The sequence below is a fragment of the Lepus europaeus genome, chromosome 11 (genome assembly GCF_033115175.1).
Source record: "Lepus europaeus isolate LE1 chromosome 11, mLepTim1.pri, whole genome shotgun sequence".
In the NCBI taxonomy this organism is placed as follows: Eukaryota; Metazoa; Chordata; class Mammalia; order Lagomorpha; family Leporidae; genus Lepus; species Lepus europaeus.
The window spans coordinates 3,313,580-3,338,460 of NC_084837.1; the positions used below are offsets into that span (position 1 = coordinate 3,313,580).

The window sequence follows — 24,881 nt, forward strand, 5'->3', positions numbered from 1 at the left end:
GGAAGTGGAGCAGCCGGGACTCGAACTGGCGCCCATATGGGATGCTGGTGCTGCAGGCTGGGGCCTTAACCCACTGCACCACAGTGCCTGCCTCAGTTTTTTTTTTTTTTTTTCTTTTTTTATAAAGTTTATTTGAGAGGCAAAGAAAAAGGGACAGAGAAAAAAAGAGTGTCCTTTTCTCTCTGTGTGCTGGTTCACTCCTCAGATGCCCTGAGTTGGATTGGGCTGAACACAGGAGCAGGAACTCAGTTCAGGTCTGACACGTTGGTTGCAGGAACCGGTTTGGAGCCATCATCACTGCCTCACAGATCACACATGAGCAGGACACTGGAATCAGCAACAGCCAGACCCAGGCACTCGCGTGTGCATGGATCAAACACCGGCCCAAGAAAATCTTTGTTTTTAAGAAGCAAAGGGGAGGCCAGAGATGAAAGCGTAACTAATGTAGTGCAATTATTAGCTTAATGTCTGATTTTATATATATATCACTTATTTTTGAAAGAGTGACAAAGAAAGCAAGGATAAAGGGGGAGAAAGACCTGAAGCTGAGAACTAGAAGCTCGATCTGCTTCTCCCACGTGGCTGGCTGGGGCCCAAGGATCTGGGCAGTCAACCCCACCTTAGGCCCATTAGCAAGAACCTGGGTGGGAAGCTGTGTCCCAGCTGGTGGCTTACTGTGTTGTGCCACGGTACCCACCTTAATAATGTTTTTGTTTTTTTAAAGATTTATTTTATTTATTTGAAAGAATTTCAGAGAGAGGTAGAGACAGAGAGGTCTTCCAGCCGCTGGTTCACTCCCCAGATGGCCACAACGGCCGGAGCTGCGCCGATCTGAAGCCAGGAGCCAGGAGCTTCTTCTGGGTCTCCCACGTGGGTGCAGGGGTCCAAGGACTTCTACTGCTTTCCCAGGCCTTAGCAGAGAGCTGGATCGGAAGAGGAGCACCCGGGACTAGAACCGGTGCCCATATGGGATGTTGGCGCTGCAGGCCGGGGCTTTAACCCACTGCGCCACAGTACCGGCCCCCCTAATAATGTTTTGAAGAGATGATTTGCCTGGCACATAGTAGGTGCTCAATAACTACTTGTTGATTTATTATATAAATACAGCTGCTGTTAAACATGTTTATCAAGTAGTGTTCTGGGTCTTTTATAAAAAGCAGAGTGAAATTCACTATTAAAACAAATTTTGATGATTAAGTATTCAGTTTCAGGTATTCCTGAAAGCCAAAATTTTAACTCAATAAAATTAAGAGTGAGAATAGCTGGGTCTTTCTAGTTGTTTCAAACCAGTAGTGACAGTTGGAAGATTTTATTTGATGGTAAAACTTTTAAAAAAGATGATTTCTCATTTATAATTGAGATTGGTCTCTTAGAAACGAACAGCTAGTTGGTCTTTTCCAACGTTGTGGTTAGTTTTTTATTTAAGACCCAGATTTGTTAATACATGTTCTGTTGGGGATGCAAGGTAATAAGACAGACTGTATGAATTTACTTTTTAGGCTTCCATAAAGTCAAATTTACAGTAAGTGCAAAGAAGATTGAAATCAATCATAAGTACCAAGAATCTTAATACATGATTGGAAGGATGCATATTTATTATTTTACCCTTTAGTTTTAAAATAGGTGTTAAAAGTGTTAAAAGTTTCTTAAATAATACAGAATGCATCAGTTTAATAATAGCTTTATTAGTAATTTATTTTAAAAATTAAGAATCGTTTCTTTTTCCTTGTACTCTTTCATGTTTTTTTTTTTTTATTAAAAATGACAAAGATTGTGGCCAGTGCCGTGGCTCATTAGGCTAATCCTCCGCCTGTGGCGCCAGCACCCCGAGTTCTAGTCCTGGTCGGGGCGCTGGATTCTGTCCCGGTTGCCCCTCTTCCAGGCCAGCTCTCTTCTGTGGCCCGGGGGTGCAGTGGAGGATGGCCCAAGTGCCTGGGCCCTGCAACCAAATGGGAGACCAGGAGAAGCACCTGGCTCCTGGCTTCGGATCAGCGCAGTGCGCCAGGCGCAGTGCATCGGCTGCAGCGGCCAGTGGGGTGTGAACCAATGGAAAAGGATAGACCTTTCTCTGTCTCTGACTGTCCACTCTGCCTGTCAAAAAAAAAATAAATAAATAAATAAATAGAAAAAATTAAAAAATGACAAAGATTTGCTGAGACTATAGAGGTAAGAAGGTTGTTCATTGTGGGAGAGCCCGCCTTAAACCCCGTGCTTGCATTTCAGCCAACAGCGTATTTTTATAATGGCGCAGTTTTTGGAACAAATTTACTGAAGTAGTTTAAAGACCGTCATGCTGTTTCAAGGTCTTAAACTTGTGGATGTACCAGACTTGGATTTCATGTTTTTGCAGTTACTCATTACCTGTTGGTCTTCAAAGCTTTTACTTTTGTTTGTTGGAATTATCAGAACAAGCAAATTTTCCTTAAAAAGGAGATAAAATCTACTGACTATCAGAGTGGAAAAGTTTCTCCAATCATTTATATTTTCTAATTGAAATGCACAGACGATCAAGGTCTGTCTGATGGGATTCTGGACCCTAGCCTGGTCTTCCGAGGCCTGCAGGAGTCCACATGTGACTGGAGAAGGGATTGGAGTAGGGCTTGGATGCCTCATCCCTACCCATTTCTGTTGGGGCACACTGATTTTATTTTAAAGTGAAACCAGAAGGTCTTTAAATACTTGACCCCTTGTTTCTTCAGAAGATTCCCTTATTGTACTTTTTGCTACACAAAGTAAGGTTAGTTTATAGTTAAGTACCTTGGCTGTTATGGCAGATCAGAATGGCAGTTAACATTTATTGAAGTCTTTTTCTGTGTACCAGTGATATAATTGCTAGAAATGTACAAACTCATTTTACCCTCACTACTGCCATAAGATGTAGATAGCAGAACTATTCCTGTTTTGATGTGAAGAACTGGATTTTATTATCAGGAAAATTTCCAAGCCCAAATAACTTACGCCTGATTCTGGTTTTTAAAAAAATTTAACCTAACTTTGCTTATTTGGAAATTTCATCTTTATAAGAATTTGAAATTCCATGAAAATAGATAGATTACTCCTAAATCCCTCATGGATCTTTTACCGGTTTTGATGCTTGACTGAGCCCTTGTACTTGTCAGTAAAAATTCTTTCTTGGCTTGGATTGGCTTTGCAGGAATGTGAATTGAACACCACTTGGTAGGCTTTTTAATGTCTAAGAGTTGCCTGCCTTTTTCAGTAGCATTCTTTTTGGTTTTTACCTTTTTCCCTTCATTTTCTTAAATATGACTGTGATAGTAGGACAATTTGCTACTATTTTCCTAATTGTCACATAAACCAGTGCATTTTATTTAAGATTTTGGAATGATTTTTAATATTAGGCTTTCTTTTGATATTACTGTTTTCAAATAATGGGTTTGGAAGGAAATTTTATACACTGTTATGGGAAGATTTTACTTCTTGTCCCATGACAGAAGAATATTAAGCATTGAGCTTATCATTTACTGTCACATTTCATAAATTGCACCTGTCATTATTAAAATTGAATAAAACATGAAATTAATGCATTCTTAAGTGTCATTGTTCACCATAAATAGTATTTATAACTCCAACTCCATTTAGAGCTTTACCACCCATTGTAACAATAGAGATTGAGGAGAAATTGGTTTATAATAAAAAGAGGAGGATGATGAGATTATTTTCACATCTCTTAAGAAGTTCATGTCCCGAGCCGGCGCCGCGGCTCACTAGGCTAATCCTCCGCCTTGCGGCGCCAGCACACCGGGTTCTAGTCCCGGTCGGGGCACCGGATTCTGTCCTAGTTGCTCCCCTTCCAGGCCAGCTCTCTGCTGTGGCCAGGGAGTGCAGTGGAGGATGGCCCAAGTGCTTGGGCCCTGCACCCCATGGGAGACCAGGAGAAGCACCTGGCTCCTGGCTTTGGATCAGCACGGTGCGCCGGCTGCAGCGCACCAGCCGCGGCGGCCATTGGAGGGTGAACCAACGGCAAAGGAAGACCTTTCTCTCTGTCTCTCTCTCTCACTGTCCACTCTGCCTGTCAAAAAATAAAAATTACAAAAAAAAAGTAAGTTCATGTCCCTTAATTTTAAGAAATGAACAAGGAAAATGGAAAATGGAAGGTATTTGACTAATACAGGGAATGATTTATTTACTTCTCCTTTTAAGGTGTTGGAGAAATCTGCAGAATCTATTAAGGAGAAATAGTTAGTTTTGATGTTTATTATTGATGTTCTGACACTTTTTCAATCAACACTTTTAAACAGGGATGTCTGTATCTCTTGGTTGAATAGTTTATAAAAGTATATTGTATGTAGGGGATAGTATGTGCCAATTATAGTTAGGGAGGCAAGAAGGTTAGCCTAATGAGCAAAAATACCCCAGATTTATCTTTTAGTCAGTTACTGTGTCTTAAGATATTCAGTAGGAAAGCTGTAGGATTTACAAGAGAGGACTAGAGTTTAAAACTTGTTTTGGGTCTGTTTGATATATGATGAATACATAGATCATTTACTTACTGTTAAATTATCTGGCTTTGCACTTCTCCCTTCAATTCAGATTATTTAAAGACCAGATTTTTCTGTAGGAACAGTTTGGAAATACGAGAATTTTATTTAATTGTCTGGAATTTGAAAAGTGATAGCCTTGTGGGGCAGGTGTTTGGCTCAGCACTGATGATCCTGCTTGGGTGCCCACTTTCCATATTGTAGTGCCTGGGTCTGAGTCTGCACTTCTTCCCATTTACGTTCCTGCTGTTTTGTACCCTGGGAGGCAGTAGGTAATGGCTCAAGTACTTAGGTCCCTCCCTGCCACCCACATGGGAGACCTGGATGGAGCTCCTGGCTCCTGCTTGGCCCAGCCCTTTGGCTGTTGTGGGCATTTGGGGAGTGAACCAGCAGATGGAAGATCTCTTTGTGTGTGTCACTGTTCTCTTTATGTTGCTCTGCCTTTCAAATATAAATAAAACTTTTAATGAAAAGTGGTAGCACTTTATTTCAAATATCAAGTAAGCGTGGCAGAATTTTCACATTTTGATATTTTTTTCTATTGGCTACATCTTTTTCTGCAGCCCCAGATGCATAGCTAATATGGTGCCTTCTTGTATTGGCCACTTGTATTACCTAAATAAATTAACATTTGTTGTCTTGGAAAACTATGCTGTGATCCACTGCTTTGTTTTTTTTTTTAATCCCTTAAGATTCTTTTCTATAATTAGTTTTCTTTGAAGAAGCTTGGAAAGTTTCTTGCATTGAGATTCAGAATCCACAGTGCTTCTGTAATGTAGCTTTCCAGGAATTTTGAATTTTAATTTTTGTTTTTACTTTGCATACACACAGTATAATGATGTTAAATATTAAAAAATTGGCTCTTAACTGCCACTTTTTGGTGGATACAAATGTATCTGACAGTAGAAGAACTTTGTTTCCTGTATATAGTCTTTGTTGATTCTATCTGAGGAATTGGATGTGTGTATTGCATACTACTTTGTTATAATAGAGTTTCACAGTGGAAAGCTGTTACTAAATTAAAATTGTGTATGATACGATATCTTCAAGGTGGGTGGATGTTTTCTATTTGGAGGAGTAAGATAATTGGTATTCCAACAGCATTTTTTCTTTTAATTTTTGTTTTATCAAGCACCCAGTCAGCTTGAAGAGTCAAATGGACCCTACTACTGAGAAATCAAGATGGCAACCCACTATGGGGAAGTGTGGAAATGGATTAACACAAGAATGCTATACAACCAAGACAGGGCTCTTTTAACATGGATTCCATGAAGTGAATGAAGACAATAGGTTTCTCACCCAACATAAATGGACAGTGGATTTGACTTTCTAAAGACTTTTTGTATCATTAGAAGAAGTACATTTTTGACATTTGGTGAAGAAAGATGGCACATTAACATAGGTGATAGTATCCTTGGAATTTTTTGCAATTTGATTTGTATGGAATCATGGAATGTTAACTTTAATAAAATTTCTAACACTTCAAAATTTCTCAGTTTGAGCCTTTTTTATTTGAAAGTGGAAGTTTCATTAAATGTTCATTTATTGCCTTCATAACTCTTTAACCTTTACATTTACCCAGCAGTAAAGTTTACTGAATAAAACTGAAAGTGGAAATGGCATGTTGGAAAATGGTGGATTTGATTAAGACTTATAGTGGTTTTTTCTTTTTTCTTTTTTGGCAGAGTTGTTGAAATTTATTTGTGCTTTGAGATGGTCATTTGGTTGAAATGCTAATATGTGCTTTCTTGAAACACCTGGGGCCGGGAACAATTTAGTTTATGAGTAATAACAATCTTTGATCAACGATGAGATTTTAAAGAAGTTTGTAAGGAAATGCATGTTGCCTCAAAATTGAGGATGAGTGATGTGTGTTATTTATTTCTGAATTGTTTTATGTTAATGTAAATGTTCCTTTTTACTTAGGGCTTTTAATATAATGACTTGCAGTAAGATATAAATGTGAAAAATGAAACTGATGTCTCCTATAAGCTTACCATTGGGAAAAGGTATTAGATTTATAGGGAAGTATCCTTTGAGTCAACACAAAACATTTTATTGACAATAATGTATAATGTATTTCATATACATTTGAAATAGAGTTAATATCTAGCATTTTCCTCACTCTGTACAATTGAGGATTTAGAATCAAAGCATCACACTATGCCATTTGACTTTCAGGGGCCAGATTTTATTCATTTGTTGCTATCAACTAATAGCATTTCAATAACTGATGATGAAGTGGTGGACTATTTTGGTAAATCAAATGAATCATTGCTTGTATTTTCCCATCATTCAGAGAACAAAGAATAGTTCAGGTTACTTTTTTTTTAATCATACTACTTGTAACTAATGTCAAATGTCAGTATACACGTGTGTGATCAGAACATGTGCCTTATCCCCATTGGCTGATGAAGTGGAGGGTCTTTGTATAAATTCAAAAGTGGAATTTTGGGCTTTGATTCTGGTACGGAAGTTATCTTTTTGTGTAAGGAAGTATGAATTCAAATAGATTTGCTGATGGATTTTATATTTATCTAGATTCAACTATGTTGCTTTTGTTGGGTGTGACCTAAAATTGATTTCCTCAGTGAGGATGGATAAGGTTCTGGTAGATTATCATGTTGATTAAGGAACATTGATTGGATTTGGGGAGTATGTGGATATGAGTTTACTTGTCTGCCCGAGGGGCTTGAGGATATTTAATAATTGCTTTTGGCTCAGTAATCATTTTGTTTCTGTTGATCTCATGGTTTTGATAACTTATGGGAACTTGTCCTGCGATCTTTCCTGGATAATTTGCCATCAGATTTGACTATTGTTAATAACTTGTTGAAATGGATTTAGTTGATTTGATTGAAATATGAGGGGAAGGTTTGAGTATGTTCTGTTGGTTTTGGAGGTGGAGTTTCTTGGGTTTTTGATGTAAAGGTGACCATGGTTGGTTCATGCTATTGAGTTTGAAGAACGTTGTTTTGCTTGAATTAGTGTGGGAAATAAATATATTGTGGTTATGAGCATTTTTTGGGGGGTGACACAGGAGTTAAGGGGGGTTGAAGAATTTTTGTGAAAGTACAAAGAAATATATTGAGATTCTTGAATAAAAGCTAGTTGTGTTAACTTTTGCTGTAACGCAACTGAACACTAGGGAGGCGCTCTTGAGTTCTAAAAAATTACCCCTTCCAGTTGGGATGGGAAATTCCCCCTTAAATTTTGTCTTCAGATGATTTTTAGGCATCATAAAGAAGACAAAACTTCAATTTAATTTATGAAATAAAGGTTTTGCTTTTATTTGGAAACCATTTTACCCTTGGGGGGGTTAATCTTTCAAAAGATTAGTACTTAATATGGGCTTTAGATTCTCAAAGAATTATCCCTTTTTCAAAATGGCTTGATAAAACACCACTTCCTGTCCAGGGAGGAAGTTATTTTAGCTCAAGGACTGAAATATTTAGCAGATCTTTAGACAAAAGGAACAAATTACATTTCTCTCTGGCTTAAAAAGGGTGCTTGAGCTAGAGGGGGTTAAGAAGCCCTCCCCCACCCCTGATGGGGTGGTCTGGAGGGACTGGGAGGTGTGGAGGTGGGGGTCCTCAGGCTCCCTGGGATGGTGGATTTTTTTTTTTTTTTTTTTTGGTGGAGATGAAGGGGTGGGTCTATGGTACATCACCTGAGTTGTGGGGTAAATGTAGAGAGTGTCAATCAAAGGCAGAGCTCTCAGAGCTGGGAAGGAGGCTCTAGATGGCGGCTGTGCCTTAGAGAGAGCGCGCTCTGCTCCCTGCCTTCGCCTCACTTTACGCAACTTTCCCTAACTTTCGGGCAGCCTCAGGGGGCCCCCGCAGCCCCCTACCTCTCCTAGTGACTTACTAGGGTCGATTCGGACCTTTTTTAGGGAGAAAAGCAGCTTTTAGGAGCTTTCTTTTCGTGCCTTGTTGGGAAGAAGCAGCCGTACTGAGAGCCAGGTCGTTGTTTTTTCCAGCTTAGAAGCCATGGCGCACCTCCATTTTTGTGCGCTCGCCTAATGAGGTTTTTTTCCTTCCGTACTCGTTTTGGTATTAATTATTGCTTTATTTTTTTGGCCAGTTAACATATTTGAAGATTATTTTATTTATTTTTCGTTTTTTAACGGAGAATTTCACCTTTATTTTTAATTATTTGGGATCTGTATTTTTCTACTACTAGATAGGACTCTTGCTTTGGACATACTACATGGATCAGGTAAGTTCACGATCATTAATGATAATTTCAAAGATTTGTATGCTAAACTTTGCTTTATTTTTTGTAAATATGAGAAATTCCTGGATGACGCAATAAGATACAGAGATTGTTAATTTGTATCCAGTGTGTTACTTTGAGAAACTTTCTTTATTGATAGTGATGCTTCCACTGTTCGGTTTCTCTTTTTTTTTTTTTAAGGAAAAAATAGAACTATTTTGGTTTTTCTGGTTGCTTACCGCTGTTGTGTTGTATCAGTATCGTTCACATCGTCAGGACTTTGTTCCTGATGATAAAAAACCGTCCACAGAAGCTGGAGCTTACCTTTCTTTCAACTTTTGACAGTAAATACCTGGGCACAGGACTTCAAAGCAAACAGATTCCCCCTCCCCCTTACTATTTAAGAATTAAAAGATGATGAGAAGTAAGGACAAAAGCCAAGAGGAGGACAGTTCGCTACACAGCAATGCATCGAGGTATGAGCTATCAACTTTCTTCCTTTTTGTCGTTTTTTTTGGGGAAACCTCAGCTTACAGTTGTTTACCTTGACAGACATGGATTGTTGTCTGTGCTATTGAAAGTATTTTTCTAATTTGGATTCGTTTTTTAAAGCATGACCTTGAGATTGCTAATATGCCACACCCTAATTTTTTGGTAGCAATTTATGAAAGTTGAGTTGTGACTTAAGGCCTCTTACAGCAGTCAAAAGGTAAGGTACCTTTATTCCAAGGGGCCTTTCCCGTAAACTACAGTTTTTCTGTCAGTAAATTTCAGTTTTTAGGTTTTTGTGTTGCAGAAGAATGACCTTGTCGGTTTAGCCATTGCTGCATTGCACCATTTTACATACAAGGCAGATTTTTTCTTTGAAGAATCTAGGATATCCAAACTTGTAACTGGGGCCATACAGGAGCCTAGCAGTAGTAAATTATAGTAAATAGACGTTTGGGAAAGTTATATGAATGAAAAAATGCACATTTAAAAGTGAAATTGCAAAAAAGACCCTTTGACTGATGCCTCTCAGTTTGTATTTTGATTTGACTATTTCTTTTGATACACTTGGCATTTTAGAAAATTTTGATGATTTATCAAAACATTAACTTGATGGTTATAGTTTTTGCATTTATGAAATCAAACTTATAACCACAGAAATCCTGGAACACTGCTCAGATACTTTTCTGTTTGTTACTGTGATTATAATTGTATATATTATTTTAAAATATTTTAGGGTTTGTAATTGTACCCATTATGTGAAGTACTTTCTGGTTGGGAAATGTAGTATATTAGTGCATTTTAGTTTTAGCTGCTGTAAATTTACTGATTTATTTCAACAGAGTCATCTGGAATGCTTTATCTTCTGAAGCTTACAGATAATACTGTTTGTTCAAATCATGATTTCTTTCACATTCCTGGGAGTACATTCTTAGTGACTAAGGAATAAAGCCTCTTAAGATATTTTTGCATCATCTGTGTATATTAATTTTTAGTGAATGACTGCCCTTGATGTTTTTTCTTACGAATTGCCATATTACAAATTTTAAATCCTAGCTAATGTGATTGACTATTTTCCCCCAATTTTTAACTTTTATACTTTTCTATAAATACATTTTTGTTAGGCTAGTAAATGTTCAAGTTGTGGGCACAGTTTATTACAAATGTTGGATTTTGCCTTATTAGACCAAAAATGTTTAAGCTTTGCTTCGAAAAGTACATTTCCAAATTCTTCGCCACTGAAGTCGCCCCAGTTGGGACTGCGCCCTGTCTGCTGGACCGACCTGCCCGAGCGGCCGCCGGCTGTTGTCCCCGGGCAGGAACCTCCTGGTCCTGCGGCGGGTTCTGGACGGCCCAGTAGCGAGGGGCCGGGAACCGGGCTGCTCCCCGGAGTGTGACCGCCGGCCGGCCGCGCCTGGGCCGCCCCCGCGTGGGGCTGTGCGCCGTGCGGGGCCGCCCCGGGCCCACGGGCCCGCCGCTCCCGGTCCCCGGCCTCCCCGGGGCTCGGGCTCGGGTGGCAGCCATTTTATGGCGCCGAGAAGGCCTTCCAGGCGGCGTTTTGAGGCGGCCGCAGCGGGGTCCGGAGCCCCGCAACGCCCAGACATCCCTCCCCGCTGCCCCTGCTCGGCGCCCTGGGGCCGGCAGGAGCGCGCAGCGCGACGGCGGGCGCCGGCCGCAGCGCCCGAGCCCATGGCTCTTGGTGCGGGGCCAGCGCAGTCACAAAATGGCTGTTCCTTTGTGCCGCAGCGCCGACAGACATACTGCATCGCACCGTGCGCTCGCCCGGCAGCAGGAAGTTGCCGTCCGGGTTCAAAGGGCGGCCGGCGCCGGCGCAGGCCGCTGATTGGCTGCGCGCGCGCCTGGCAACAGCGAGGTCGCCGGCGGTGCCTGCGGGCGGCCCCGCCCCGTGACGTCGGCGCCGGCCGCGGGAGGGGCGCGGTGACGTCGCCGCGGGCGCGCCGGGCGCTTCCTCCTGGGCCGGCGCGTCGTCCGCGGGCGGGGCTCGGCCGCGCTTCCGGTGGCCGGGCCGGGACCGTGGGCCGGCGCGCTGGGCCTCGCCCGCGGCGCGTGTCCCCGAAACGGCTTCGGCTCCTGGGGGAGGTGCAGGGCGCGGGCCGGACAGCTCCCAGGGGAGGAGGCTCGCGGCCTCTCCTCGCCCCCGTCCGTGTTAGTCGGCCCCGGCCGGAGTGCCCGCGGCCGGCCATGGCCCGCAGGCGGAGGGACGGGCCCCTGAGCTTGCCCCCGTGCCTTGTCACGTGGTACCGCACGTTCTCTCAGTTGGCCTTTGACGGAGACAAACTCAGGTCAGTACGTGCCGCTTGGTTTGTCTCAGGGTGTCGACGGGGCGGTGAGCGGAGAGGCCGCCCGCCCGGCCCCGGCCCCGGCCCAGCCCCGGCCCAGCCCCGGCACAGCCCCCGGCCCCGGCCCGGCCCCGCTCGTCCTCCGCCCCCTGCCGCCCCGCCCCCGCTCGCAGGTGCTAGGGGGCGTGTGCCGTGGGAGCCGGCCGCGCGGTGTCGTCAGCGGCGTGACGTCACGCGGCTCGCTCGCCGGTCCCCCGCCCGTGCCCGTGCTCCGGTTGGAACCTGCGGTCCCGCCGGGGTCGGCGCCCGTGCGGGTCAGGTTGTGGGCGCTGCCCCCGCCGCACCTGCCCTGCAGAAGGCCGGCGGCCCACGGCCGGGAAGCCCGCGCCTGCTGGAGCCCCAGCGACTTCACGTGGCGCCCGCGACGTCTGTCTGCTCTCTGGCTCTCAGCCGCCCTTACCGGGATAATTTTCCAATAGCTTTTAGCTGTTTGCTGAGAATTTTACTTGCCGGTTGGCTTCTAGCGGAGCAACGTAAACCCCTGAGTGATGTGAATGCAGCGAGGCTGCTCTGCGGGTTTGCCCTTGCGGGGGCTCGTGTAGCGCCCGCGCCGCCAGGGCTGCAGAGCCCCCAGCCCTGGGTTTGCTAAGGAGTCGGCCCGCCCCTGCCGCCGATGGGGCTCAGCTTCGGTGCAGGCGCGTCTTGGATGCAGAGCTGCCCCACCAATCTAAGCCGGAACATTCGAGCCCGGATTATGGAGAGCGCGGTGTGCAGCTCTGCTTCCTTCCCACGTAGTGCGTTCTTAATGTGGGGAACGGGCCCCCCAGCTCAGCCCCTTTCTGTGGGATTGTGGGCCCCCCAGCTCAGCCCCTTCTCTGGGATTATGGGCCCCCCAGCTCAGCCCCTTCTCTGGGATTATGGGCCCCCCAGCTCAGCCCCTTCTCGGGGATTATGGGCCCCCCAGCTCAGCCCCTTCTCTGCGGGACTATGGGCCCCCCAGCTCAGCCCCTTCTCTGGGATTATGGGCCCCCCAGCTCACCCCCTTCTCTGCGGGACTATGGGCCCCCCAGCTCAGCCCCTTCTCTGCGGGACTATGGGCCCCCCAGCTCAGCCCCTTCTCTGGGATTATGGGTCCCCCAGCTCAGCCCCTTCTCTGCGGGACTATGGGCCCCCCAGCTCAGCCCCTTTGCTGCGGGATTATGGGTCCCCCAGCTCACCCCCTTCTCTGTGGGATTATGGGTCCCCCAGCTCAGCCCCTTCTCTGGGATTATGGGTCCCCCAGCTCACCCCCTTCTCTGTGGGATTATGGGTCCCCCAGCTCAGCCCCTTTTCAACGTCTTCAGTGCAGTTCACCCTGAAAGCATTTCCTTGCCTTTGCTGGAGCCCCTGCTGTTGGGGGGAAGTAAGGCCCCGGTCTCCTGGGAGTCCCAGGCGTGCTGGCTGCCCAGCGTTCTCCGCACAGCCCTGGGTTTGTGCCTTGGATCCGACGCCCAGGCCGCTCCCGTGGCCGTTGGAGGACTTATTTGAGCCTTGCTAGTCCCTCAGGGTCTGAGGAGCGTCTCACCGGGCTGAGGCGGCCACCGAGAGCGCCTCCCCCTCGGCCGCCGCTGTGGGTCTCGGCCTTCCCTGTACCCCCGTGTCTGCCCAGATGCTCTGCGCCCTGGCGAAGCTGTGGGCTCAGGGTTTGTGTGGGTTTTAGGCTCCTCTGCCTCCTCCGTTTCTTGTCCTTTCGGATTGTGGTTTAGCTGAGTTTTGTTTTCGCACTTCAGACCGCAGAGGGCCGCTAGGAATACCAGCGTCCAGCCTTACCCTCAGAGTGGGAGTGTGGGACGCTCTCCGTGTGTTTCAGATCCGCGGGTCTCCACGTGTTGGCAGTGTCTCCTTGGTCTCCAGTCTTACCGCGGCAACTTTCTACCTGATTTCTGAGATGTCTGGGTCTTCCCGCCGCCTGCCCTGTTTTCCTTACTCCGCTCCGGCCAGTTCCACTGCTGGCTTGAGTTAGAAGTTTTGTGAGGAGGCTGGTGTGGGGTGAGGGGGGCTCCAGGCTGTGCGAGGTGGCCTGAGAGCCTGCCTGGAGGTCCCCGCGGAGCACGGGTGCTGATCCAGGCTGTGCGAGGTGGCCTGAGAGCCGGCCTGGAGGTCCCTGCAGAGCACGGGTGCTGATGCGCCAGCGGTGGCTCTTGCCCGGCGTGCTCCCTGCTCACACCCTTCATGCCCCCCGAGCTTGGATGCCAGGAGTATTTACTTTGGATGCAGTTACATTCCATTGTGAGCTTTAACTTAAAGGTAACCTTGCCCCAAAGCAGGGCTGCAGCCCTGAACCTGGGTTCTGCTGGTGAACTGGGAATTGTTAAGTAGCATTAAAAACACAAAACCCCATCGTAGGATATGGGGATAAAACGCAGGCTGCCTCATTTGTACGAGATATTTCCAAATCAGGCAACCCTGGTAGCGGGTAATCTTCCATCTTGGATTTTACCGTGAAAGAAAATTGTATGCTACGAGTGCCCTGCAGTAAGCACCGGAGTCGATCTAGTTTGAGGGTGCTTTCTCTTTCGTGGGTGTGTGCGGTGTGTGTCCGTCCGTGCAGCAAAGGCGTCGCTGACCTGCTTCAGCCAGCGGACTCCTGACCACAGCTGCCTGCTATTGTAGCCCCTGGGAGGCAGCAGGTACCTGCGCCCCTGGTGGGGTTTCTGCCACCCAAGGGGGAGACCTAAGTTCCCTGCTCCTGGCCCTGGCCCAGCCCAGGTTACTGAAGATATGTGGGGGAGTGAACCAGTAGAAAGGGAGCTTTCCCTTTCTGTTTGGCTTGCTCCTGCCCTCTCTGCCTGTCAAATAAATAAATTCTTTTTTAAAAAAAGAATTTATTTATTTATTTGAAAGAGTTACACAGAGAGAGAGGGAGAGAGAGAGGGAGAGGTCTTCCATTCGCTGGTTCACTCCCCAATTGGCCGCAACGGCCGGAGCTGCGCTGATCCGAAGCCAGGAGCCTCTTCCAGGTCTCCCACACAGGTGCAGGGGCCCAAGGACTTGGACCATCTTCTACTGCTTTCCTAGGCCATAGCAGAAAGCTGGATCACAAGAGGAGCAGCCTGGACTAGAACCAGTGCCCATATGGCATGCCGGCGCTTCAGGCCAGGGCGTTAACCCGCTGCGCCACAGCACCGGCCCCCAAATAAATAAAATCTTAAAACAGAAGTAAAGTGATTGCCACGGAGGGGCTGACGGTGGGTGGCTGTGCGATCTTGGCGACCACAGGGAAGCTTGCCGTTGCGCCGCTGGATTCGCAGTGCCACACACACACTCGGGATTTGGCCACAGCCTACGGAGATTTGTGCTCCTCCTCCTCCTCCTTTCTTTTTTCTTTTCTTTTTTTTTTTATGTTGTTGGTGCTCGTAAGTTTATTTCCCTAATAGAGTTTGCTTGCAAATCACGTGGAGTGTTTGAAAACACAGGCCCACACCCAGTTGGATTTCCAGGGTTGTGCAGTGTGTCAGGTTGAGAATTCCCTCTGCGTTTCGGGTTCTGTGTACACAGGTGTGTATACGCAGTTCAGTCCTCAACCGCACTTGCCAAGAATCACCTGGGTGCCGCTTAATCCTGTCGACAGCCTCTTTCCTGGAGGCGACTCCCCCTCTGCCTGTGCTGAGCACCACCACCCAGGAAGGCTGGCCAGTAAGGGCTGGAGAGTGGGCACGGTTTGTTTGGGTCTTTGTTTTGCTTCTTTTTAGCATTCGGATCTTAGGAGCCTCTGAGACTGTTTACCTTTTAAAGTAAGATGAAGAATGAGATTAGTAAGTGTTCCTTCCTCAGAGGTTAAGAATGTCTCCAAGGCAGTGGTTTGGGACTGGTGCAGTTTTACAAGCCTTTCCGGGTTGTTTTTTTTTATTTATTTTTTTATTTTTTTAAATTTTATTTGAAAGTCAGAGTTAACACAGAGAGAGGAGAGGCAGAGAGAAAGAGGGAGGGAGGGAGAGAGAGAGAGGTCCTCTATCCGCTGGGTTCACTCCCCAATTGGCAGCAATGGCCGGAGCTGCGCCAATCCAAAGCCAGGAGCCATCTTTCACTGCTTTCCCAGGCCACAGCAGAGAGCTGGATAGGAAGTGGAGCAGCTGGGACTTGAACCGGTGCCACATGGGATGCCGGCACTGCAGGTGGTGACCTTACCCACTATGCCACAGCGCCGGCCCCAAGCCTTTCTGTTTTTGCAGTGCCTGGAGACAAGTTGGTAGTGAACATTTGGGGTTGAGGGTGCTGTGAGGCCGGAAATGCTGCCACACGTTTGCAGCAACACCGGGAATCATCCGGTCCAAGACCTCAATAGCGCCATGATTGAGAAGATGCCGGGAACAACCTAGCAGAGTGCTTGCCGCGGTGAACGTTGGTGGCTCTTAAAGCTGAGGCCCCTCACCTTACCATTTATCTGCCCTGATCCAGGAGCTCGTCTGACTTCCTGTGACTCTGTGGGCATAAGTTTTGCATTGACTTCAGGGGTCGCTGTCACACTGTGTACCTTACAGCGCCTCAGGACAAAGTTAGCCAGGCAGGAGCTGTGAGACTCCTGGGCCCCATAGGACCCTCCCTGTCAGGACAGCGCAGCTGAACACTGAATGGGTAGAGACGAGGTGTGGAGTTGGCTAGTTAGACCCGTGTTGGTGAGTTGAAGTCTAAGGAAAACCTGTGCCCTCAGAGTTGTTTCTCGCCATGGGGCTGTTCAGTCTGTTTTTGCCACGGTGGGAAGTTGGGTCCTGACTAGGTACGTGTTTCCAAAGTGATCACTCTGGCTTATGCCTTATCCATGCGCCTTGCCATAATGGCTCATGATGAGAATGCCTTTTTTTTTTTTTTAAGATTTATTTATTTGAAAGGCAGAGTTGGAAAGAGAGAGGTTGGTCTTCCATTCGTTGGTTCACTCCCCAGATGGCCGAAATGGCCGGAGATGTGCTGATCAGAAGCCAGGAGCCTCTTCCAGGTCTTCCACATGGGTGCAGGGGCCCAAGGACTTGGGCCATCTTCTACTGCTTTCCCAGGCCATAGTAGAGAGCTGGATCGGAAGTGGAGCAGCCGGGACTCGAACCAGAGCGCACATGGGATGCCGGCACTGCAGGCGGCAGCTTTACCTGCTGTGCCACTGCACCGGCCCCTATGCCTGGTTTTTGATTGCCATTTGGTTGGTGCTTCATAAACTATTTAGGATGACTCAGATGTTCATTGTTCATTGTTTATTGGGGAGCAGAGTAGCGTGGTAAAGCCAAGCTGACTTCTGCCTGATTCCAGTGGAGAGTTTTACAAACATGTTTCTTAAAGGTAATTTGATTGTTTTCCTTTTTACTACTGCTTTTTTCTTTTAACATTTATTTATTTATTTTAAAGGCAGAATTCAAAGGAGAGACAGATATCTTCCATCCAGTGGTTCACTCCCCAAATGGCTGCAGTCACCAGGTGTGGGCCAGACCTAAGCCAGGAACCCCAAACTTCTGGGTCTGCCACGTGGGTGCAGGGACCCAAGAACGTGGGTCATCGTCTGCTGCTTTCCCAGGTGCATTAGCAGGGAGCTGGATTGGAAGTAGAGCAGCGGGAATTGAACCTGTGCTCATAGGGGATGTTGGTATCGCAGGCAGCAGCTTAACCCACTCTGCCAGAATGGCAGCCCCACTCCTGTTTTTATCTCTCTTTTAATGATTTAATTTTTATTTGCAAGGCAGAGTTAAAGAATCTTTCATCCACGGTTCACTCCCCCAGGAGCTGTTTCCTGGTCTCCCACGTGGGTGCAGGGGCCCAAGGACTGGAGCTGTCTTCACTGCTTTCCCAAGTGCATTAACAAATGTCTGGACTGGAAGTGAGCAGCCAGGTGTGGGACCATTGTGCCCTCTAGGCCACAACACAGGTCCCCTTACAGTATTTCCTACTCTGGGAGGTAATGATAGCAGTCAGCCATTTTACTTCCTGAAACCGTTAAGCTGTATGTGTGCAGTTTTTGTTACTTGAGGTTACTGTAAAAAGTTTGTGGAAAATGGGATTAAAAGATCATTTTAGCTAAAGATATTTTTAGAGATCCATGCACATGAGAAGTCTTCAAGAAGTTTTTGGGGTGGGCACGTGGCCTGACAGTTCTAACGCCTGCAGTTCGAGTCAGGGTGCCCGGATCTGCGTCCTGGCTCTGCTCCAAACTCCAGCTTCCTGCCGGTGTGCACCTTGGGAGGCAGCAGGTGATGGCCCAGGTGCTTGGCTCCCTGCCACCCCTGTGGGACACGGACTGAGTTCCCGGCTCTGGCTTTGGCTGGGCTGCTGCAGGCATTGGGGAGTGGACTAGTGAGTGGAAGTTCTGTCTCGCCCTGTTTTCTTTTATCTCAAGTAAATTCTTTTTAAATTTATGGAAATGCATATTGTGTGTGGATTCCAGCATTTTTTGTACCAGAATTAATTTACTTTTCAATTACATTTTCCATGAACTTATTTATTTGAAAGAGTTGACAGGAAGGGGGGAGGGAGAGACAGAGAGAGTGCACGCTTCCATATGCTAGTCCACCCTCCGAATGGCTGCAAAGGCCAGTGCTGGGCTAGTTCAAAGCCGGGAGCCTGGAGTTGCATCCGAGTTTCCCATGTGGGCGATAGGGCCACCATCACCTGCTTTCACAGGGAGCTGGATTGGAAGTGGAGCAGCTGTCTCTGCTGGTGCACTGACTCGGAATGCTGGCTTGCATTGCACACAGTGGCCCTACCTGCTGCGCCCCAGCGCCGGCCCCTGCCATGAACTGTTGTAAATGGGCCTTTTTCAACAAGTGGAGTTCAAGGATCTGATTGGATTTTGTTAGCAATTCATGGATTGATCAGCACCCTACCTTGAAGGACATGGGGAGCAGTCTGTGTAAGTAGTTTGACCAGGAATACGGAACCAGCATAGTGGAAAACAAGCCGCTTGGTGAACGTGAGGTGACTCCTCGTGAGGTTCAAGCGAGGACACGTCCTTATCCTCTCTAGGACTGGCCTGTGGGGGTTGGGCTGTCGTCTGTCCTGCAGGTGAGACACTTCAGAAGGCTAGCACGAGTGACTCGGTTTTGGTGTGGTTATTGCGGCCTCCTGCTGGAATGATTGTCTCCTGTGAGGCCGTGCAGCTCTGGGCAGACGTTCCAGGAATCCTAGGTAGAGCCCTGCTCCTGAAACCAGGCGATCCTGTTGCTCGGAGACTGTGTGAGGGATTTAGAAAAGGTCCCAGGAGACAAAGTGGAAGGTTAGACGTAACCAGAACGCCTGGTCACCCCTCTTGGCAGTCTCAGTTCGTGAAGTTGGCATTTAAAAAATGTGCGTGGTTCATGATGTATTTCATAAGTTTAATTGTTTTGAAATGGTCATTTAATCTAACTCAGTCCTAATTTAACTGCTCTATTCAGCTACGTATTATGAGTGATACACATTTTACTTTTGCATTTTTATACATGAATATGTAGAGTATGTTTTGAGCAGAAGGCCAAACATTTGTTTTTTTGAAAATGAATGGGTAATACCTTTATTGCATCATCTGGTTTTTGCTTGGAAACAGCTACTTTGAAATCCCAGTACTGCCTGAGCCCCGCTCGGTGTCCGAGTCTCACTGGCAGCCCACCACAGGTACTTGCTGCTGCTGGGAGCAGTGTGGGCACAGCTGACGCCCTGATTGCTCAGTGAAGCCGGCCTCCCGCGTCTGACCTGGACTGCGCTGTGGCACGTGCGCCTCTGTCTCGCGTGTACGCGATCCCTTGCTCCATCGCGTTGCCGTCCGCTCCTCAGACTGAGGCGTCAGGCGTCTCCCGCAGACGTTAGGCTCTGCTCCAAGTGTTATTTATAAAAGAATGATTTATTTTTATTTGAAAGGCAGAGTGATAGAGGGAGAGACAGAAGCCGTCCATCCACTAGTTCATTCCCTAAATGCCTGCAACAGCTAGGGCTGGGCTAGGTGGAAGCCAAGAGCCAGGAACCCCATCCAAGTCTCCCTGGTGGATTGCAGGAACCCAGATTCTTGGGTCATCATCTGCTGCCTCCCACGGCCATTTAGCCAGAAGCTGACTTGAAAGCAGATAACTGGGACTCCAGCCTGCACACTCTGTTATGGGATACAGGTATCCCAAATGGTGACTTAACCTTACTGTGCCATACAATGCCTGCTCCTCTGTTGGATTATTTTTAAATTAATTTATTTATTTGAAAGGCAGAGTTAGAGGAGAGACAGAGAGAGAAATCGTCCATCCACTGGTTCACTCCCCAAGTGGTCACAAAGACCAGGGCTGAGCCAGGCAGAAGCTAGGAGCGTCTTTTGGGTCTTCCACGTGGTTGCAGGGGCCCAGGTATTTGGGCCGTTTGCTGCTGCTTTCCCAGGTGCGTCAGCAGGGAGCCGGATTGGAAGGAGAGCAGCTGGGACTCAATGACACCCGTTTGGGATGCTGGCGCTGCAGGCTGTGGTTTAACCCACTGTGCCACTGTGCTGGCCCCTGGATTTTTAAACAAATTATGTATTTGGAAGACAAAGTGATGGGGGTTGAGAGGAGACAGATGCAGGTATACACACACAGGAGGTCTCTTTCCTTTGCTGGGTCACTCCCCAATGGCTGCAACAGCTAGGGCTGGCCAGGCTGAAGCCAGTAGCCAAGAATTCTATCCTGGTCTCCCACATGGGTGGCAGTGGCCCAAGTACTTGGGCCATCTTCTGATTCCTTCCCAGGCTCATTAACAGGGAGCTGAAGTGGAAGTGGAACTGCCAGTACTTGGTGCTCTGGTATGGAATGCTGGCATTGCAAGTGGGGGCCTAACCTTAGCACCACAATGCCGGCCCCTCTATTGAAATTAAAGAAATTTTAAGATTTATTTATTTATTTGAAAAGCAGAGTTACTGAGAAGCAGAAAGAGAGAGAGAAGTCTTCCATCTGCTGGTTCACTCCCCAGATGGCTGCAAGGGCTGGAGCTGTGCAGAATGGAGCCAGGAGCCTGGAGCTTCTTCCGGGTCTCCCACGTGGTGCAGGGGCCCATAGGCTTGGGCCATCTTCTGCTTTCGCAGGCCACAGCACAGAGCTGGATGGGAAGTCGGGACTCGAAATGGCACCCATTTGGGATGGCGCTGCAGGTGGTGGTTTTACCCGCTACGCCACAGCAACCCCCCCCCCCCCGCCACTTTTAAAAAAGATTGATTTTTACCATTTATTTGAAAGGCAGAGTGATAAGAGATCTTCCATTTGCTGGTTCACTCCTCAAATGGCTACAATAGTCAGGACTGGGCCAGGCCGAAGCCCCGAGGCTGGAACCACATCCAGATCTTCCACGTGGGAGGCAGGACCACAAGTGCTTGGGTCATCTGCTGATTCCTGGTGCGTATCCAGGGAGCCGGATTGGAAGTGGAACAGCCACTGACACTCCTGATATGGGGGGGTGGTGACGCAGGCAGCAGCTTAATTGCCGTGCCACAGCACCAGGGTCACTGGAGTTTTGATATGTAATTCTTCACATGTTTTATATATATGTATAACACCAACAAGCTTTGTTCTTGAGAATCATAGTACATGGGGTCCGGTGCTGTGGCGCACTAGGTTAATCCTCCACCTGTGGTGCCGGCACCCCATATGGGCGCTGGTTCTTGTCTTGGCTGCTCCTCTTCCAATCCTGCGCTCTGCTGCGTCCTGGGAAAGCAGTTGAGGTGGCCCAAGTGCTTGGGCCCCTGCACCCGTGTGGGAGACCGGGGGGAAGTTCCTGGCTCCTGGCTTCGGATCTGCTCAGCTCAGCTGCAGCTCTTGCGGCCCTTTGGGGAGTGAACCAACAGATGGAAGACCTCTCTCTGTGTCTCTGCCTGTCACTAACTCTACCTGTCAAATAGATAAATAAAATCTTTTAAAAAAATCATAGTACTTGAATTCGAGGCGGAGATGGCCTTGTAGATGCACGTCCCTGAGGAGCTACTGCATCCAATATTCTTTATTGATAACAAATCTGTGCCTTTCCTTCTTAAGACACACAGAATTGAGAGAGAAAGGACAGTTGTGTATCAGTGTTGGTGGGTTTGATAACCTGTTCAGCCTCAGAGTGTGTGTGAGGAGGCAGCAGTGGCGCTCGGCTGGTGCTGTGGGGTGAGGTCTCCTACACTGGCTTAGGCTTCGTCTCACCTGCTCACTGAGGCGGGGTTTCTGCAGATGGCTCAGGCCCAGCTCGGAGTGTTGCTGTCCCATCACTGATCCGCGAGTCGTCTTATGTAGTTCCAGTGTAGGTGACTTTGTGTTTTTGCCAGATTTTGCTTTCACCCACCACAGAAATACCACGCTCTGCCAAGCAGTTCAGCCATTTTGTGAATTGTTAGAGGAATAAGCCTTAGGAGAATGGTGAAATGGCCGCTCTTGGCAGAGAACCGGCGCGGGCTTGCTCTTTAAATGGAATGTTGCTGTGCTGCCCCCTTGTGGCTGGTTGGGAAATTGGTGGTGTAACAACCTGGCTTGCTTTCAAAGTCCCGTTTTAAGAATTACTTAATCACTCCGTTTTTACCTGCTTCAGAAAGCATTCTGAAGTGTACCAGATCCTTTTTATCCACAAGCTAAAGGAAACATTAGACTTTCTTCTTCTTCTTCTTCTTTTTTTTTTTTTTTTTTGACAGGCAGAGTGGACAGTGAGAGAGAGACAGAGAGAAAGGTCTTCCTTTTTGCCGTTGGTTCACCCTCCAATGGCCGCTGCGGCCGGTTCATCGCGCTGATCCGATGGCAGGAGCCAGGTGCTTCCTCCTGGTCTCCCATGTGGGTGCAGGGCCTAAGGACTTGGGCCATCCTCCACTGCACTCCCAGGCCATAGCAGAGAGCTGGCCTGGAAGAGGAGCAACCGGGACAGAATCTGGCGCCCCAACCGGGACTAGAACCCGGTGTGCCGGCGCCGCAAGGCAGAGGATTAGCCTGTTAAGCCACGGCACAGGCCATAGACTTTCTTCTTACAAGCATTTTTTTCTGTCGGAACCTGAAATTCTAGTTTTGATTTCTTGTTTTCCTTTGTTTTTGTATTTCCCTTGTAGTTATTTGTTCAGTCAAAATTTATTTTTATTTTTATTTTTAAAAAATTTATTTGACAGGTAGAATTATAGACAGTGAGAGACAGAGAGACAGAAAGAAAGGTCTTCCTTCCATTGGTTCACTCCCCAAAAGGCCGATACGGCTGGTGCTGGCTGCGCTGATAAGAAGCCAGGAGCCAGATGCTCCCTCCTGGTCTCCCATGCAGACGCAGGGGCCCAATCACTTGGGCCATCCTCCACTGCCCTCCCGGGCAGAGAGCTGGACTGGAAGAGCAGCAGCTGGGACTAGAACCCGGCGCCCATATGGGATGCCAGCGCCACAGGCAGAGGATTAACCAAGTGAGCCACAGCGCTGCCCCTCAATCAAAATTTATAAAGCTTGTTTGCAACTTAGGTTTTATTATTTAAAAGAGATGTATTTTATTTACTTGAAATTTACTTGAAAGACAGTATAAGGAGAGAGAGAGGAAGAGGAAGACATCAACATTTATCTCCCATCCATTGGTTCACTCCCCAGACGGCCTCAGTGGCCAGGGGCAGGCCAGACTGAAGCCAGGAACCATGAGCTTTCCCAGGTCCCCCACCTGGGTGCAGGAGCCTCAGCAGCTGGGCCGCCTTCCACTGCTCTCCCAGGTGCATTAGCAGGGAGCTGGGTTGGAAGTGGAGCAGCCGGGAGTAGAACCTGTGCCCATAGGGGATGCCTGTGCTGCAGATGACGACTCTTCCCACTGTGCCACAGCACCAGCCCTGCACTTAAGTTTTGAGTAACTTTCAGATAAGTATTTTTTTGGTGAGGATTCTGTGTGATTTTTTTTTTTTGCACCAAAATAAACATGCCTTTTAATCCATTTCCATGAACTTTTAAAAAAAAGATTTATTTATTCGAGAAGTAGAGTTACAAGGAGAGACAGAGAGAAAGGTCTTCCATCTGTTGGTTCATTCCCCAAATGGCCCGAATGGTCAGAGCTGGGCCCATCTGAAGCCGGGTGCAGGAGGCTCTTCCAGGTTTCCCATGCAGGTGCAGGGGCCCAAGCCCTTAGGCTTCCTCTGCTGCTTTCCCAGGCCACAGCAGAGAGCTGCATCCGAGGAGCAGCTGGGACAGGAACAGGTGCACACATGGGGTGCCAGCACTGCAAACAGAGGCTTACCCTATGCCACAGCGCCGTCCCCTCCGTGAATTGTTTAAAATAAATTTTATTTATTCATATCATTGAAGAGATCTACGCCATCTGTGGCTTCGTTTCCAAATACCTGGAGCTGAATCTCAGCCTGGGTCTCCTGTGCGTCTAGAGCCCCAGCTGCTGAGCCAGCACAGGCTGCCTCCTAGGACGCGAATGGCCAGGAGGCCGGGATGGGGGGTGGAGCCTGGTGGTGCTCTGGTCTGGGACTTGGTAGCCCAGGAGGCATCTCCCGCACGCCAAATACTGCCCCCTCGGACTTGCTGTAGTGCTGTGTGTGGTGAGTCGTCGTTCCCCCAAATCCTGTTTTAGTTTCCTTACAGACAATAGGCCACTGGAAATCAGGCAGTTTTATTACTTTATTAGGTATTACCCACTAATGCAGTTTAATATTTTTATTTACTATGTTGTAGGCTCTTTTTACCTCTTCTCCTCTAAATCAGCTTGAAAACCACAATTTAGTACTCACAGTGTTTAATATTATAATTAAGGGTTAATAGCAAAGTGACATATCTTTCAGGGAATACTTTCTTGCGGGAATAATTAGACCACCCTAAGTGTGGAGTATTTTCAGAGTTTTTTCTTCTTGTCAGTGAAACTGTATACTACAGAGCATATAATTTTTCTTTAAAATATGTACATATTATTGTGATCCCTCTCCCCCTTTTTTAAAGATTTATTTATTTGACAGAGTTGGAGAGATCCTCTATCTGCCGGTCCAATCCCTAGATGGCTTCTGTGGTAGAGGTGGGCCAAGCTGAAGTCAGGAGCCAGGAGCTTCATCCAAGTTCGTACGTGGGTAGCAGGGACCCAAGCACTTGGGCCATCTCTTCTGCTGCTTTCCCAGGTGCCTTAGCAGGGATCTGGATTGGAAGTGGAACAGCCAGGACAAAAATCTGGTGCCCATGTGGCATGCCAGTGGATTTACCCGCTATGCCACAATGCTGGCTCTGACACTTTTTTTTTCTTTAAATATTTATTTATTTGAAAGGCGTAGTTACAGAGGAGAGGCAGAGAGAGAAAGAGGGAGGGAGGGAGGTCTCCCATCCACTGGTTCACTCCCCAAATGGCTACAGTGGCCGGAGCTGGTCTGATCTGAAGCCAGGAGCCAGGAGCTTCTTCCAGGTCTTGCATGTGGGTGCAGGGGCCCAAGGACTTGGGCCATCTTCTACTGCTTGCCCAGGCCATTAGA

At 47.6% G+C, this 24,881-nt stretch overlaps 1 protein-coding gene and 1 long non-coding RNA gene across 10 annotated transcripts in view; both read left to right on the forward strand.

Moving 5' to 3' along the window:
- Positions 1-5,995, forward strand: part of LOC133769754 (uncharacterized) — a 48,978-nt gene extending 42,983 nt beyond the window's left edge. For 3 of the 6 annotated variants that reach the window (XR_009867230.1, XR_009867234.1, XR_009867233.1), the window contains exon 5: positions 5,632-5,992. This is a non-coding gene — a long non-coding RNA (uncharacterized LOC133769754). Of the gene's footprint in view, positions 1-5,631 lie in introns of all 6 variants that reach the window. The other 3 variants (XR_009867231.1, XR_009867232.1, XR_009867229.1) reach the window with 2 other exon arrangements.
- Positions 5,996-7,979: 1,984 nt separating this feature from the next.
- The window catches only part of CHD2 (chromodomain helicase DNA binding protein 2), a 123,316-nt gene continuing 106,414 nt past the window's right edge, over positions 7,980-24,881 (forward strand). Inside the window, exons 1-2 of one of the 4 annotated variants that reach the window (XM_062204933.1) lie at positions 7,980-8,717; positions 9,060-9,190. In XM_062204933.1, the coding sequence (XP_062060917.1) occupies positions 9,129-9,190 (62 nt within the window). In that variant the 5' untranslated portion in view covers positions 7,980-8,717; positions 9,060-9,128. The remainder of the gene's footprint in view (positions 8,718-9,059; positions 9,191-24,881) is intronic. The other 3 variants (XM_062204932.1, XM_062204929.1, XM_062204930.1) reach the window with 3 other exon arrangements.